The 18,154-nt window shown below is 40.4% G+C and overlaps 1 protein-coding gene across 1 annotated transcript in view; it reads right to left on the reverse strand.

The window, feature by feature from the left end:
• Window positions 1–18,154, reverse strand: part of ADAMTS6 (ADAM metallopeptidase with thrombospondin type 1 motif 6) — a 441,127-nt gene that overhangs the window by 163,903 nt on the left and 259,070 nt on the right. The window contains exons 10-11 of the mRNA XM_077462633.1: window positions 12,316–12,462; window positions 1,918–2,059 (exon numbers count right to left, since the gene is read on the reverse strand). Coding sequence (XP_077318759.1) covers window positions 1,918–2,059; window positions 12,316–12,462 — 289 coding nt within the window. The remainder of the gene's footprint in view (window positions 1–1,917; window positions 2,060–12,315; window positions 12,463–18,154) is intronic.

The following is an 18,154-nucleotide window of genomic DNA, read 5'->3' on the forward strand; positions in this document are numbered from 1 at the left end:
CTCACTCATAACTGGTTCAGAGAACACAACTGATCTACTGAATGTCTCTTACTTGCATTATGATGTCCATATTTTATACCTAGTTGATTTGCTAAAGGCAAATATGATGTTCACTGTGCAAAGAATTTTGCAAGGGAATTTTCCCCAAAGCTCATGGGAATGAAAATGAAGTGAAGCTCTGCTGACTTCTATCACCCACTCATTGCAAACAATATTGCTGTTTTTTTTTTGTTTTGTTTTATATTCCTCACATGTGATTTGCTATTCTTTGCACAGTGAAACTTCACTATATTCACTATGCTCTTGGGAAAATTCCCTTGCAAAACGAACGTTCTATTTGTCTAGTAATTCTATCCTCGTATGTCTATATTCTATGCAGACAAGACACAACACTTCCTACACATCTGCTTCCTTGTTGTAGGTATAAACGCTTTGCTGCTCTCTCAGGACTAGGGGAGGTCCCAATGATAAAACGAGACAGACAGGACTCCATTGGCTCTGAAGAACAGGGTATAACCCTCAAAATGCATAAGCCTGTGGGATCTAGGAGATGTCCTCCCAATCATAGGAGGGCACGGAGCGATCAGAACCGCTCTGATACCTTAATGAGCTAGTCATGTCTGTTTTATTGTTTGTAAGCAGATACATGCTTATTTTTACAACAAATAATGTGGTCATCTCCAGTGGAGGTCTAGCAGCCAGTCAGTGAGGAGCAGAGCTGACCATACAGAGGAGGCCCTAGGGCAAGGCTACCTTGGTGGATCTGCCCTAATTATATTAGGAAGAAGCCGGGACACTGCATGGGAAATTGAGGCTACACATGCTCAGGGATATATAGAGCTAATGCTTTTTCCTTGGACAATTCCATCATTACACTTTGTACTATGTGGAGAGGAAGTTGCTACCCCCAATAAACCCCAGATATCAATATATAGTAACCCTTTTCTGTGTAACCCCATTTCTACTTGTAATCATATGGGGGTGTCATGACTGCCACTAGCTCTGTTCCTCGCTCTTTTGCAGTCCACCTTTTTTTTGCTTGGTTTAACCCTTTACTCTCCAGAAGAAGCGTTATTTGTCAATGAGAAACATGTTGAGAACAGCACTGTCCAACTGGTGTGAGGCGACGCACCCCTCCACAGAGATAGCCCCACGTTATATTATTTGTCCTTGGTGATTGTATTTGTTTCATTATGTATGTGGCAGTGCCAATACTTTGGAGGCTCCCTACATGTATACAGGGGGTGTGTATGCTCATACACTAGTTTGGGTTAATGATATCTAATGGTTGTAATTTGGTTTTAATCCATTTTCGAATAAAAGACAATATTTTCATATACAGGGGGTCCCCGACTTACGAACTCCCGACTTATGAACCACTCCTACTTACGAACAGGGCCCTGTGGGGACCCTCTGCTGTTCTGTGTGGACCATCTGCCGTTCTGCGCATGTGCGACCAGACGGAGCCTTGGAAAATGTCGTAAATGAACGGCATTTGGCGGAACATGGGAAATGTCCGTAATTGTTGTTCTACACATGCGCGGCCGACTTATGAACATTTCCAGATTACAAACAGGAGGAAAGTCCCTAATGGGTTCGTAACCCGGGAACCCCCTTACATACAATTCTGTGTGTTCGATACAGTGCCTAAAAAGTCCCATTTTATGTGGTCTCTATTTTAATTATTGTGCTAGGCCTGTCTTTCTTTTGTTTTCTCCAGTCTTTATTTAATACCTGGCTGCCTTTCAAACTAAATTCGTATTGCTGGTGGCATCCTTACATTCCAAACTTCCATGGTAATACTAAATATCTACTAAAGAAAGAATATTGCATTTTCACACTTTTATATTGTTATTGTTTATTAACTGAACATTTCAAAAATAAAGTTTTATTAACATAAAGACGACAACTTCTTACCCCATATTTACATTGGCGTGATGTTGCTCCATACTGAAAACGGCACTGTTCATCTGCGTCATACACCTGACCGGGAGCCACCGCCGGGTAGACAAAGTCACGCTTTGGAGGTTCATTATCGAGGCATGTTCCACGGCCTGAGCTGGTTAACATAGAGCAACATTAAGACACATAGTCTGCAAATAAACTCCCTATAGCACTAATAATTACTGTCAACCCATATAAAGCCATGTTCCAGATTTCAGGATATATAAAACACACAAGCACTACAACACAGTTATAGAAACAGGATAATTGTATAAATGTTACAATTAAATTGATGGTTGGAAGGTAGGCTTCCTTGGATTTGGCTGACGTGTGATATATCAGTGCTGGTTATTACCTAACAAACTACTCATCTCATTTTCAGGAAGCCTAGACACACTAATGATGAAATCATCACCTACAGGAAGCAAACAAAGCAAACATATAAAAGGACAGGATCAACCCGAAAAGAAAACACTGCAGTGACTGGTTCAGATTTAAACTTGTCCTGGTGAGTGTAGACTAATTAGCAATTAGACAGTAAGTTGGTGAGTTGTGTCTTATATTTACAAATGGCCACATTTTACTTTTACTTATTTCTAATTATTAACATACAATATAATTTATGAGAAGATGTAACAATGTAGCCTGCAGCTTTGAAGGTTCATAATGTATGAATATCAAGACAATAGACAGTATGTAATCCATATAAAAAAAGCTGTTGAAATTAGTGAAATGTCTAAAGACTCTTATTATGCAAGCACAGGTATGTACTAAAAGTATTCACTCTAATCGCGAGCGTTGATGGAGTATACACAAGCATATGTGTATTTCTAGATAAATCTTCAACATGTGTATTAGTACTGTCGGCAATATGCCAAAGCAAACAATTAACCAAATTATGGAAGGAGGAAGGAAGAGGGGAAGGGAGAAAAGAAAAAAAAAAGAGGGGGAAGAGGCAAACCAACCTCCTCTCTCCATGGCGCATCTGACTCTCAGCTAGTTTAAAGTAGGTATAAAGGGGTTGATTTACTAAAGTGCAGTTGCACTTTACAAGAGCATTTGCTCCAGAGCTTAGTAAATGAGCAGAAGCTCTGCTGATTTCCATCATCCAATCATGTGCAAGCAAAAATGCATTTCTTTTTTTCAATTTTTCCTTTACTTAACCACTTCAGGACCGCCGTATTGCCAATGTACATCAACACAATGGCACAGGCAGGCACAATCACGTAGATCTACGTGATTGCCTTCCAGCGGGTGGGGGGTAAGATCGGACCCCCTCCCGCAGGTTACGGCGGTCCGGTTCGCTCCAGGAGCGCTCCGTGATGAGGGGATGGCCGTTGGTTTTCGGCCACCCCCTCTGGATCGCTCCTGGCCAATGGGAAGCTTCCTCCCACTGTGTATTGTTTACACAGGAAGGAGGAAGTGATGTCATTCTCCTCGGCGCGGTCTTTTTGACCGGACTACGAGGAGAAGACTAATAGTAAGTGTGCACCAACACTACACTGACATGTAGGTACACACAGGCACACAAACCCCCCCCCCGATCCCCCCCCCCCGATCCCCCCCCGATCCCCCCCGCCCCCCCTCCCCCCCCCCAGTCACAGTGTCACTGATTGCATTGATCATTTCTTTACTGATCAATGCATTCAGTGTCAGTTGTGACAGTAAAAACGGTCAGGACAGTTAGTGTTAGGTCCAGGGTAGCCCCCTATCACCCCCCAATAAAGATTTAACCCCCTGATTGTCCCTAGAGTTAACCCTTTCACCCCCTTTTGCCAGTGTCACTAAGCGATCATTTTTCTGATCGCTGCATGTGTCGCTAGGTAGCTAGTTATTTTTTTAGGTTCACCGCCAGGTTTTTATATCGCTAGGTACCCCGATATACTACCCAATAATGGTTTTAACCCCCTGATTGCCGCTAGTTAACCCTTTCACCCCCTTTTGCCAGTGTCACTAAGCGATCGTTTTTCTGATCGCTGCATTAGTGTCGCTACAGTCGCTAGGTAGCTAGTTATTTTTTTAGGTTCACCGCCAGGTTTTTATAGCGCTAGGTACCCCGATATACTACCCAATAATGGTTTTAACCCCCTGATTGCCGCTAGTTAACCCTTTCACCCCCTTTTGCCAGTGTCACTAAGCGATCATTTTTCTGATCGCTGCATGTGTCGCTAGGTAGCTAGTTATTTTTTTAGGTTCACCGCCAGGTTTTTATATCGCTAGGTACCCCGATATACTACCCAATAATGGTTTTAACCCCCTGATTGCCGCTAGTTAACCCTTTCACCCCCTTTTGCCAGTGTCACTAAGCGATCGTTTTTCTGATCGCTGCATTAGTGTCGCTACAGTCGCTAGGTAGCTAGTTATTTTTTTAGGTTCACCGCCAGGTTTTTATAGCGCTAGGTACCCCGATATACTACCCAATAATGGTTTTAACCCCCTGATTTCCGCTAGTTAACCCTTTCACCCCCTTTTGCCAGTGTCACTAAGCGATCATTTTTCTGAACGCTGCATCAGTGTCGCTAGTGTCGCTAGGTAGCTAGTTATTTTTTTAGGTTCACCGCCAGGTTTTTATAGCGCTAGGTACCCCGATATACTACCCAATACTGGTTTTAACCCCCTGATTGCTGCTAGTTAACCCTTTCACCCCCTTTCACCAGCGATCACAGTATAAGTGTCACTGGTGACGCTGGTTAGCCAGTTAGTTATTTAGGTTCCCCGTCAGGTTTTTATATAGCGCCAGGGACCCCCATATACTACCTAATAAAAATTTGAACCCCCTGATTGCCCCTAGTTAACCCTTTCACCACTGATCACCGTATAAGTGTTAGGGGTGACTCTGGTTAGTTTGTTTTTTATAGCATCAGGGCACCCACCATTTATTACCCAATAAAGGTTTAACCCCCTGATCACCCGGCGGGTGATCTCAATTAGGTTTTAGGGTCAGGGTCTGCGTCGCCCCAGGCAGCGCTAGGTTAGTGCCAGTACCGCTAACACCCACACGCAAAGCATACACCTCCCGTAGTGGTATAGAATCTGAACAGATCAATATCTGATCTGATCAGATCTATACTAGCGACCCCAGCAGTTTAGGGTTCCAAAAAAACGCATTGTTAGCGGGATCAGCCCAAATACCTGCTAGCACCTGCGTTTTGCCCCTCTGCCCAGCCCACCCAAGTGCAGTATCGATCGATCACTGTCACTTACAAAACACTAAACACATAACTGCAGCGATCAGGCCTGATCCCTGCCATCGCTAACAGGTTTTTTGGTAGCATTTTATATTCAAATCCGGAAGGCAGTGCTTGGTTTTCGGGGTCCCGTACGTGGCTAGGCTCCCAAAAAGTCCCCCACATGTGGTATCCCCGTACTCGGGAGAAGCAGCAGAATTTATTTTGGGGTGTAATTTGACTTCTGCCCATAGCATGTGTGAGCAATATATCATTTAGTGACAACTTTGTGCAAAAAAAAAAAAAAAGTTTGTAATATTCCCGCAACTTTTGGCAAAATATAAAATATTCCATGGACTCAACATGCCTCTCAGTAAATAGCTTGGGGTGTCTACTTTCCAAAATGGGGTCATTTGGGGGGGTTTTGTGCTATTTTGGCATTTTATGGCCTTCGAAACTGTGATAGGTAGTGAGGAGTTAAATCAAAAATTTGCACCCTTAGAAATCCTGAAGGTGGTGATTGGTTTTCGGGGTGCCGTGCGTGACTAGACTCCCAAAAAGTCCCACACATGTGGTATCCCCGTACTCAGGAGAAGCAGCAGAATGTATTTTGGGGTGTCATTTCACATATGCCCATAGCATGTGTGAGCAATATATCATTTAGTGACAACTTGGTGCAAAAAAAAAAAGTTTGTAATATTCCCGCAACTTGTGGCAAAATATAAAATATTCCATGGACTCAACATGCCTCTCAGTAAATAGCTTGGGGTGTCTACTTTCCAAAATGGGGTCATTTTGGGGGGTTTTGTGCTATTTTGGCATTTTATGGCCTTCGAAACTGTGATAGGTAGTGAGGAGTTAAATCAAAAATTTGCACCCTTAGAAATCCTGAAGGTGGTGATTGGTTTTCGGGGTGCCGTGCGCGACTAGACTCCCAAAAAGTCCCACACATGTGGTATCCCCATACTCGGGAGAAGTAGCGGAATATATTTTGGGGTGCAATTCCACATATAACCATGGCATGTGTGAGCAATATATCATTTAGTGACAACTTTTTGTAAAAAAATTTTTTTTTTTTTTTTGTCATTATTCAATCCCTTAGGACAAAAAAAAAAAATATTCAATGGGCTCAACATACCCATCAGCAATTTCCTTGGGGTGTCTACTTTCCAAAATGGGGTCATTTGGGGGGGATTTGTACTGCCCTGCCATTTTAGCACCTCAAGAAATGAGATCGGCAGTCATAAATTAAAAGCTGTGTAAATTCCAGAAAATGTACTCTAGTTTGTAGACGCTATAACTTTTGCGCAAACCAAAAAATATACGCTTATTGACATTTTTTTTACTAAAGACCTGTGGCTGAATAAATTTTGCCCTCAATGTATGACTAAAATTTAGTTTATTCGATTTTTCTTATAACAAAAAGAAGAAAATATCTTTTTTTTTCAAAATTTTCGCTCTTTTTCCATTTATATCGCAAAAAAAAATAAATCGCAGAGGCAATCAAATACCATCAAAAGAAAGCTCTATTTGTGGGAAGAAAAGGACGCAAATTTCGTTTGGGTGCAATATTGCATGACCGCGCAATTACCAGTTAAAGCAGCGCAGTGCGAAATTGCAAAAAGACCTCTGGTCCTTAAGGTGTTTATTGGTCCGGAGCTGAAGTGGTTAATTTACTAAGCTCGAGAGCAACTGCACTTGCAGAGTACAATTGCACTTTGCAAAGTGCACAGACTATTTGCATATAGTAAATCAACCCCAAAGTGTCAGTGGCAATATACATCGAAGACTAGTACCAGAAAAAAGATTAAAAGGATGTAATCTCATCTGTAATTTCTACACTACCTTTAAATACATGTGAACTGTCTCGAGTAAAAATGTGTGATTCTGACACTCTTGCTAAACAGCACAAGCCCAGACCCCTGATTAAACAATGAAGGAGCATCACCAGGATGAGGATATCCTGCACCTCACTGCTTCTGTCAGCAACTTGGCACCTAGTTGAGTGTTAAATAGTCTATGTTTTTAGCACTACATATCGGCATCCTACATACATATGGGGTTAATTTACTAAAACTGGAGAGTGTAAAGAGAAACCAATCAGATTTCAGTTTTTTTTTTGTCAAAGCTTTATTGGACAACCTGAAGTTAGAGGCCGATTGGCTACCATGCACAGCTGCACCAGATTTTGTACTCTCGAGTTTAAATAAATCAACCCCTACGTGACAAATCTCTGATACTGTAATGCACAGAATCTCAACCACTGGTTTTGGTAACCCAGGTTGTACCACGAGTGAACTCTAAGCCCTTGTACACACGGTCGGAGAATCCGTCGGAATGTGTCCTATCGGACCGTGTTGTCGGATAATCCGACTGTGTGTGGTATGCATCAGACTGATTCCGTCGGAATATCCGTCAGACCCAATTTTCCAACATGTTGGAAATATTTCCCGACCAACTGGTTCGATCGGACATACTCCGATCATGTGTAGGGAATTTTGATCGGACCAAGTGCCACGCATGTTCAGATCAAATTCCTACATCAAAGCTATTGGCTACTAGCCTGAACGTAGTCCCATCGTAACGAAATTACGTCATCAAGTTTCGGACAAGATCCGACGGACAAAATCCGACGGATTTGGTTGTCGAAATCTCCGACCGTGTGTACAGGGGCTTAGGGCTACTTATGCTTGCTAAAGTAAAGCCATGATGTTATAGAGTTTGACAATTGAATATGCCAGATAGAAAAAGGTAAATATTTTAATAAAGTTGAACAAAGCACTGTGGCAATGTGTAAAGTTGGTAATTAAATTATTATGAGCACAACCATGAATCTGCCTCTGGTCAGTTCTTCTTACAACATTAGATATTTTAAATTAAACTTTTTTTAATCTGAATTTTCTTTGAACGATTAAGGTGGTTGTAACTTTATATTAAAAGGTGCAGCACAAAACATTCTTGCTAGGAATTGCATATAAAGGAAGGAATTAAGAAACTAGGCTGTGAAGAGAAAGTTCAGCCCCAATATTTAGCAATCAGTGCTTTTCACTTTTTTAAACCCTTGCATAGAGAAACCCTCTAAACCCAGGAGACAATGAAGGGAAACATCCTCACTGCACCCTTCAATGCAACTTGGAAATGTTGTGAGATGTTCCTTCCCCAACCTACTTCTTATGCCGTGTACACACGATCGGAATTCCGGGCAGAAAAAGACCGATGAGAGTTTTTCATCGGAAAATGCGACCGTGTGTAGGCTCCATCCGAATTTAGCTGTCCGAATTTCTGCCAGCCAAAAATTGATATAAGGTTCTCAATTTTCCAGACGGAAAAACTTTCTATTGGAAATTCCAATCGTGTGTATGCAATTCCGACATGGCAAAAATCACGCATGCTCACATTCAACTACGAGGCAGAAGCTATTGGCTACTGGCTATTTAACTTCCTTTTTCTAGTCCCGTCCTATGTGCTGTACGTCACCACGTGCTAAACAATCGTGTGTATGCGGCATAAAGGTCAGAAGTGATGTATGGAACTGTTATTCCATAAAGTTAACATGATTTAACCAAACAGAAAGCAATTTTCTACGTGCTTGTTTAGCTAGTTTTCCATTTGAAGACTTCAAAATAAAATCCAATAATACACCTACGCTGGCATGAGCTAAAAGCCAAGTCAGAAACATTGTTGAGTAGATTCCAAAATTAGTTGTAGGTTTTCCTGTGGCTTGTCACTCAGTCATAGCCAAAAAAAGTGCAAAGAAGATACACTTCTGTCTAGACCAGGAAAATGTAGTCTCAACATCTACAGCTAAGTCATATTTTGGAACAAGACATGAATACTCACTGCCTGAGTATCCATTTAAAATAATAATTACAACAAAAATTCCCAAAACAAGTCACAAAATTTCAAAATTCAGTGAATCACAAATGCTTAGTTCACTGTGTTTAAAAAGAAATGGTCTCCAAAAATGTTTCCACATAAACTCGCATTTTCCTCCTGATACTACTACTTTTGCCAAAATAAATCTTACAGAACAAGCTACTTTCTACATTTTAGGACCATCAGCCAGAAAATTAATCAGGCTTTGCCCTTCAGTCAACTATATTTTTGGCATAATAATTTTTTGCAAAGAAAGAAAGATTCCCCCAGAACCACATAAGCTGGTTTCTTTATGTAGTGAATGAAACAAGATTTTTAAGAATCCTCAATACACTCCAGAATATTTTTCATTCATAGGGCTGGGAATTAGGATGGCCAGATAATATTCACACTATTTATTATTCTTTTGTATATTCCATCTGTGAAAAGTGAGCACATGGTATCCAAATATATTTGTTCAATGTAAAATGTATTTAAGTAGGCTAATTTGGCAAATGAAGAATTACTGTCAAATTAACCAAGACATATTAACACTGCTAAATTTTATCTGGGCACCAATGAAAGTGTTAAAGATTTTCTGGCAGTGAAGCAGATAATTCCATATTATACTGGATTCTTGTGGGCAAAAGATAGCAATTCAAAATATTACTAATGGCAGCCAAAATACGCGGAACTGATTAATTTAATTTCATCTTAAAATTTGGTAATTTAATTGGTATACATTAACAACATCCTAAGCTTTGCCTAAAAATCTGAGAACCCAAATCGCAAAACAAAATATGCATGGATTATTAAAGAAAGAATAGGTGAGGTATGGTCAATCAACAGATGTTTTAACGAGCCTTCATAAAGTCCTCCTTGTCATGAAACAGCTGCTGAGTCCTCACACTGCCCTACCTTCTTCCTTCCCAGCAGATTGTGAGTAACGTAACTTCTGTTATACTGAAGAACATTTGGCAAATTCCATATATACATTAGAGCAGGAATGTCCAATCTGTGGCCCAAGGGTGGCTATGAATGTGGGCCCAAGACAAATCGCAAATTTACTTAATGCATTTACACTTAGCAAACACATGTGGCCAATGAAAAATTTGACAGTGTATCTTTAGTAGACTTGAATACGTTTTATCTTCTGAAAGAAAAATATTCCATTCTTCATAATCACGCTTCATTCATGCACTTATATTTGTGAGTAATTATTTTCAAGGATGATGCACACAAAGGGAAAAATTAGAACCAAAATATCTGATGAGCACCAGAGTTGCTACTGCATCCATCGGACCAGATATTGATGTGTTCGTTTATCAAAGCAGTGTCAAATATTGCACTAGTTTATGTTGCCCTCTTTTATTTTTATAATAAAGTAAATTACAAAAAAAATTTGCACGTTAACTTGTCATCTTCCTGACCTTTTCTGCTCATCAGCTATCCTTATTGCTAATGTATACTATGTATGGCCCAAGACAATTTTTTTTCTTCCAATGTGGCCCTTGAAGATGAAAAGGTTGGACACCCCAGTATTCTAATAAGGTTTTTTAGTAGTATCATATAGTAACCTGTGGTGACTATTAAGGTGCACAGTAATAGAATGATCCTATTACAGAGAACCATTTGTAACACCATGCTGCTACACATTTTTTGATCCAATCTGTTGGGGCATCAGAGATGGCCATACATTTGATAACATTTCGGTTCATATAATGTAGATGGGGAAGGAAATTTGAAAACTAAGCATGCAAAGCGTACCTCAATTTTAGTATTTTATTACCATTCTGGACCTTGGTAAAAACTTAGAACACATGGGCCGAATATCGGGTGGCATTCGGGCTGTGTGTACGGCAGCCAGTCCGACTGAAGCCAGCTGTTCGACCAGCTTCTGTCACAGGGGCATGACCAAAAAAGGACTGCCGGTCGACCCCCCCCCCCCCTCTAGCACACAGAAGGCGATTGACTGCCTCAGCTGTGCATGTTTCCCTATGAGACTGTGTTTCTGTTCCCTCCACTCAGGTCTCAGATTACACTCCTTGCTGTGTGCTGTGCAGTGTGTAAGGGCTGATTCCCACACCCTGCCTTTTGGAGCTGAGAAAGATCCTTTGATCTTGTGTTTTAGAAGGCTGTATAGAAGAGAGGGCTGCAGATAAGCAGGTACAACTTATGTAGGAGGATTTGTTTCATTCATGTGTTGCCTGAGGCATGTGACTGTATGGGTATATGTAAGATATAGGTGTATGCAGCCTATTGCATTAGGGTGTGCACCCCAAAGCTCAAACACACAAGCGTAATAGAGCAGTGGATGATGTCAGTAGGGATGTGATTGGTGTCAGTAGTTTTTGTTTTTAATTATTTATTTTGTTATTACTCTTTTTTTTATAATACTTTTTTTATTAATATTTTTTTTTACAGGTTGTTAGGAGCCCCATTGAGGGGCTTTGGTAAAATAACAGAGAAAGGTACTGGGGACAGAAATACCCCAGTCTCTTTCTCTGTAGTTTCATCAGCCACAGCGGTAGGGGCATTCAGCAGGGGGAATCTGTGTCGCACAGGGTGATAAGGGTGTGCCCTGGCACACCGGGTACACCCTGTGCGCACGCCTATGATGTAAGAGCTTAAAACCACTTTAACTGCAGCAGAAAACAATCAGGTCTCTGACCCTACCAAACGGAGCTGTGCAAATCTCAGAGCTGGATCAACAGAAATACTAATTCTTTGGCAATAAAACAGCTCCAATATATATATATGTGCTAATCACACGCGATGTCTGACATTGTGCTGGTATGAACTGGCCCTAAATGAAGAATGTCAGCAAGTATGTGACTGGCAGATAATGGTATTTGGGGAGCAAAATGGTGGAGTCACCAGAATGTGTCCGTATATATTTATTTATTACAAGTACTTGGTTAGCTCCATCAAATTCTGCAGCACTTTACTTATATATTGCACATTCACATCAGTCCCTGTCCTCAAGGAGCTTACAATCTAACATCCCTAACTCACATTCATACATACACATACTAAGGCCAATTTAGACAGAAGCTAATTAACCTACCAGCATGTCTTTGGAGTGTTGGAGGAAACTGGAGTAGCCAAAGGAAACCCACACAGGCACAGGGAAAACATGCAGACTCCATGCAGGTAGTGCTGTAGGACTGTTCTTATAAAATATACAGAGTAGCTGAGCTAATGTAAGAAATATAAGTATGTAATATACTTACTGGGTATCAATTTTATTCCCCGCTGCAACATTTAGTAGTATAAAAAAGGTATTATGAATGGGTTAAAGGCAGCTATACAGTCAAAGAAAATAATATAGAAATCAGACGGTACTCACTCTAGAAAGCTGGTGATATATTCCCTGCTGCAGGCCGACCAGGAGAAAGGGTTTGTGTTAGACGTAATGTGAGCTGCCATTAACTTGGCAGCTTCGTGACCTTTGGTCCCACAGGAGTTTCCAATTCCATCATGGTTCATACCAAAACTGGAACATACAAGAAGGGAAGAGAACATGAGTGGCCACTAAGATCTGTAAAACACTTTACAGTACTTCTGACTCTCTTCTGCAAATAGATTTATTTTATTTTGCATCTGAATAAAAATTACACCAGGATGTATAATACATATAGAAAAACAAAGAGGCAATCTGAAATGTAACCTATGGTTAAAGTTTCAATGACAGCTGACCTCGGAACTCTCTGTACATGTTGATTATTGCTACAGTTTGGACAACTGCTGTGAAGTCGTTTTGAAGTGCTAGTCAACCCTTAAGATCAGTATGAGAAGAATCTGGATCACACTTAAGATTTTTTTTTTCTTCCCCCTGGTGTAGTTTCCATTGAAATCAATAAAAAGGCATCAAAATACATGTGTTAAGTGTTGACACACGTTCATTTGCATTCACATTACATGTTTTCGATGTACGTTGCAATGCACATCAGGATGAACATTAACACACATCGTCGTAGATCATGATGCGTTTATGTGCAGCATGATGTGTCTTAACGCATGTGTTAAGATCCAAATAGATGCATTTTAATTAATTTCAATGGAAATCCAATCAAGCAAAAACACGGGGTGAATCCAGTCTTAAGCCTCGTACACACGATCGGATTTTTCGCACACAAAACCTCAGACTTTTGTCCAAAGGGCGTTGGCCATGAACTTGTCTTTCATACAACCAAGGAATTGTCGGCCAACAAATACTAACGTAGAGACATACGCATGAATGTTTTTACTTTGGACTTTTGTCTAACGGACTTGTGTACACACGATTGGAAAATCTGACAACAGACATTTGTCTGCGAAAAATTTATAAGCCTGCCATCCAACATTTGTCTGCAGAAAATCCAACAACAATTGTCCAATGGAGCGTAAAAATTGTTTGTTATCACACAATTCCTGTCAGAGAATCCGATCGTGTGTACGAGGCTTTAAAATGACCTGAACTCAAAAAGCAACAATGTGCTATCTCATAGGAAATGTTCTTCATACATTTTGTGGTTCTGTTGCTTCTTGAACATTACCCGACCAGACATCACATCAGCAGTCATCAGAGGATCAGCTCTGACATGAGAAAGAATAGCTCTGCTCCTCTACCAAGATGGCCGCCTCCACACAGAGACAGTGCAGAACACAGTATGCAGCCCCTCTCTCTCTCACTGTGGCTGACTGTATGTACCCTCCCCTCCTGACAGCAAACCAATCAGACTGCAGAAGCCTGAGGACTGGGGTAAAGAAAGGTCTTTCGCTGAACTAGGACCAGAGCTGGATAGACCTGTTCCTACACCAGTGAGAGACTGACTCTTGTGAGGACCTGATTGTGAGGACTGAGACTTCTGGGCAGTTCATCGTAAGGTACTGGATCTGATCCATTGTATACCAAGAGTGGTGGGCAGAACTACCGAATTGAACCCCCTGCTGCCCACAGTTAATGCCAACTGATACTGACCCTTACATAGCATCCCATCAGTTATCGCTTGTGTATAGTCTTAAAGAAACAGCTACAGGTGCACGATCTAAAGAAGGGCCCCAACGAAATCCGGCCAAAACTAACTATTAGGTGCCAAGTACTTGTAATCAACTTCAGTGGTACCCCTTTGTTAAGAATGCTTACACCAAACTACTATTAGGGTTGTTTGCGAAGAATGCACATGGGGACACCTTGTGTTATTCATGCTTTTACAGCTGATGCTGTTCTCACCAGTGCTGTGTGTACTAGTGTAATCGGGCTTAGCCTTATAGCGGTGTAAGTCAGTGGCTGTAGGTGAGGCTTATATTCCCGTCAGTTAACCTAATGTATTCTTTGACCTGTTCTTTGATATGTGTATTGTGTTTACTCTACTTTGCTTTAATATACTTACTTTATGTATCATCAATTGCCTGTGGCCTATTTCCTGTGTGTTATTACAGTTGTGGTGTTATACTCATGTTTAAGATAACCAAGGTCCTTGCAGCATACTAAGATAAATCCAGGTGAGTTAGTGGGGACCAAGTGGGTTAAAGAGTTGTGACAGAGAACAGAGGATCCATCATTACTAGCAGCTCCTTCAGGGTTAGTGCTATACCCTTAATTTGCATTGTATTATATTGAGGTTTCAACCCTTCCAGCCCTCGAGGATGAATGGAATGATAAAGGTATGAGGCCTTTAGTGCAGAGAAGACTTTGTATGTTTCTTCTGCAACAAGTTTTAACTTCAGGGTTATGTTTGGCTTTAAGGTCAATTCAGATGTATTATTTATTTAATGTTTTCACGGTTTTACATAACGATACATTTACCATTAAAATGTTTAATTAATAACAGTAATACCATAAAAACATTTTTACCCAATGAAACAGAGATGAAATGGGAATATTTTTTCTTAATTTTCTTTCCAGACTGGCAACCATAAAAAAAAAAAGAAATTTACCCAATGGGAACAAAGCATTAAACACTCGATAGATGTGCTAACCATTCAACATTTCATCCAAAACTAAAGTAACATGTTTCAGTTGGAACTGGGCTTTAAAGTTTACTGGCCATGAGTGTATTAAATCTTTATTATATATATGTATTTCTTCAGAAGGGCATTTACTACCAACACTGTAATGCCTCAATGGCTTTTATTCCTAATGTGCTCTCTGTTACCCGCCGGCATCCGATCTGATCCATTAAAAAAAGACGTATTGCCATCCGTCCGGCGGATCGGATGACAATTGGATGGAAACAGACAAGCAGTCGGACTCCGACTTGTCAATCACCTGCTCAGCGGGGATTAGTGGAGAGATCCCCCACTGAGCAGGCAGATCCAATTGGATGCATTAGCCTTAAAGTGAATGTCATTTTTGATGTTCGCATAACGGAGAGAAGCATGGTACACAAAGATAAGATGAAATTAAGCCCCTGACCAGGGCTAAGTGTACATGGCATGATACTCCCACTTTGCGCTGTAAACCCAAGATTAGGACTTTATGTTGTAGATTTTCCCTGAATGCTTCACATTTCTCAGCTAACCCTGAAAGTATATATTATAAAGTGCGTGCATGTCTTTAATGTTTGGATGTTTATATCAATGTCTGCTGCTTTGAAGATAACAGACAAAAGAATATTTGCAGTCAATTCTCATTTTTCAAGGATCAACATAACCTTGAGTAAAAGGTAAATAAGGACAAGGAATTTTTTAAGCCCTTTGAAGACTTTTCCCTAATGAAATATATAGCTTATAAATTTAATAAATGTATTTCAGTAAAAGACATATGGTATGGATTGATATACTGTAAATATGTTAATGTTTGTTTAGTTCTATAAATGAGTTTGACCTCTATAAAGTCTTATTTGAAGAATCCACCCAAAAATGATATTTTAATCATGGTAGGTGCAGAAGGGAAGAATCACAAACTGACTTCTAATATTTTCAGAGCCAGATTTATACCTTCTGCTGCCATATGCCAACCGTATACTCCACCTCCTATACTTGGCTGTTCTGGGCTCGATCCCAAACAACTTTTTTTTAAAGAAAAGCTGTAGAAGTGTCTTGTCAATGAATTGACTAATATTTGGCTGAATTTTGGCACATGCTTAGTGAGGTTAGGTCTTATGACTACCATTTTTCTTTATATCTATGTCTAGCCTTGGTATCATATCATGCTAACAGATCTAAAATACATAAATATATAGAGTTCACATAAAGAGTCAACAGATTCATATTCAGGGCTACATTGCATTACGATTACTAACACAACCAGAATAAAAACCATGCTTATGTTGAAACAGCCAGAAAATGCCCATAGAAATAAAAATTTTGTAGGTGAATTCATTTAAGTTTTGTACTTGTAACTACACAAAGCACAATTTCAACAACAAAACTGCATAGGCAATGCAAGTGCAGTGTACATCACAGCCAGATCACATTGGTGGGGAGGGTAGCAAGCTGAAACCTTTAACTTTAACCAACTCTAACTTAAACCACCTCGGTACCACTATATTGTAAAACACGATGCTTCAGAAAACACACCCAGGCTGTGATCTTGTATCAGCCACTGGAAACAGTCATGAGTGACTCTTGACTTTGTGATCACAGTGAACCAATCACAGCAATCACAATTAAACAATAGTAGTCCTTACAAACGTTAAGCCCATAGACAATGGAAGAAGCTTGCATTCTTCTTTTGTGAATGGGCAGAATGTTTGTAATAAACACAGCAGGAAAGAGGTTTGGCAAATTAAAGGCCGAAGGATGGGGGATTTCAAGTTCCACCAATGATATTGAGATAATTTTATTTTTACATTGTGACATTATGTTATTATTATTATTGTTATTGTTACATTTTTCACTGAACACAAATGACCATGGGATTGTTTTCATTTCGGGAGGAGTGGGTTAAATCTTTGGTTTAATTGACAAACAATGATTGTGTTATTATTATTTAACCTCTTGAAGATTATGTGATTCAAATATGTGGCTGCCCCCGCATGCCCCCAGCAAAGTGGCTGAACTGTCATAAACAGCTCTCAGTCTCTAGTCATGATTGGGAGCCAAGGAGAAGGGGCTCCTAATTATCTGACCACTGTAACAGCAAATCACAGTGGTTACATGATCTGGAAGTCTGTCCCACCCCCAGATGAAAAGACCCCTTTTAAAAGTGATGGTGGGACTGGCTAGGGTGAGGTTAAGGTAGATAGGGGATAAAGTGCCACAGACCAGAAATTATTTTGTGATTGATTGTGTGGGGTTTTAAGATGTCACGGACCATTGGTGATTGTGGGATTTTTTTTAAAGGTGTCACTTGTGACATCATTTTTTAACAGTAGAGAAATGAAAGGTAGATTTGAGCAAACTCAAATTCTTGGTCTTTTTTACCTTTATAGAGTAAAAAATAAAAAACCCAGTGGTTAATAAATACCACCAAAAGAAAGCTCAGGGGGAGATAGCAGGAGTGAGCTTCTTCAGATACATTGAATATTAGGTCTTGTAGAGCAGTGGTTCTCAACCCTGTCCTCGGGTACCCCCAACAGGCCATGTTTTAGGAATTTCTCTTAGATAAAATAGCTGTCCAAAATACCAAGCCATTGACTCTGATTTAAAGCACCTGTGCAAGATAAAGGAAAACCTCCAAACATGGCCTGTTTGGGGTACTTGAGGACAGGGTTGAGAACCACTGTTGTAGAGCACAGAAGAATACTTTCTGCGTACTCATTCCTCCACAGGAGCCAGGATGGTCAGTTAGTGATGATGTAAAGAGTGTGCTGTGGACAAGTGGTATAGAGGTGAACTGCAGAAGAAGAGTACAGAGACAAACTGTGGACGATGGGAGCAGACACAATTGTTGGATAAGAGGGAGCTGTGAATAAGGGATACTAAGGGGAGCTGAGCCTACAGTGGGGGGGGGGGGGGGTAGAGAGCTGTGAAGGAGGGGTGCCACACGCACATACTTTTGTCCACATGCATAGTGTCAGGCGGCAGCACAAGTACCTAATTTTTCTTCTTGGTCTCTTTAAGGTGCCCTTCCAAATTATTTTCTCATGTTGCCAACTACAGTGGTGTGAAAAAGTGTTTGCCCCCTTCCTCATTTCCTGTTCCTTTGCATGTTTGTCACACTTAAGTGTTTCGGAACATCAAACCAATTTAAACAATAGTCAAGGACAACACAAGTAAACACAAAATGCAATTTGTAAATGAAGGTGTTTATTATTAAA

Source organism: Lithobates pipiens, unplaced genomic scaffold (genome assembly GCF_037356315.1).
Source record: "Lithobates pipiens isolate NorthernLeopardFrog02 unplaced genomic scaffold, aLitPip1_a1.2 Scaffold_3, whole genome shotgun sequence".
NCBI classification, from domain to species: domain Eukaryota; kingdom Metazoa; phylum Chordata; class Amphibia; order Anura; family Ranidae; genus Lithobates; species Lithobates pipiens.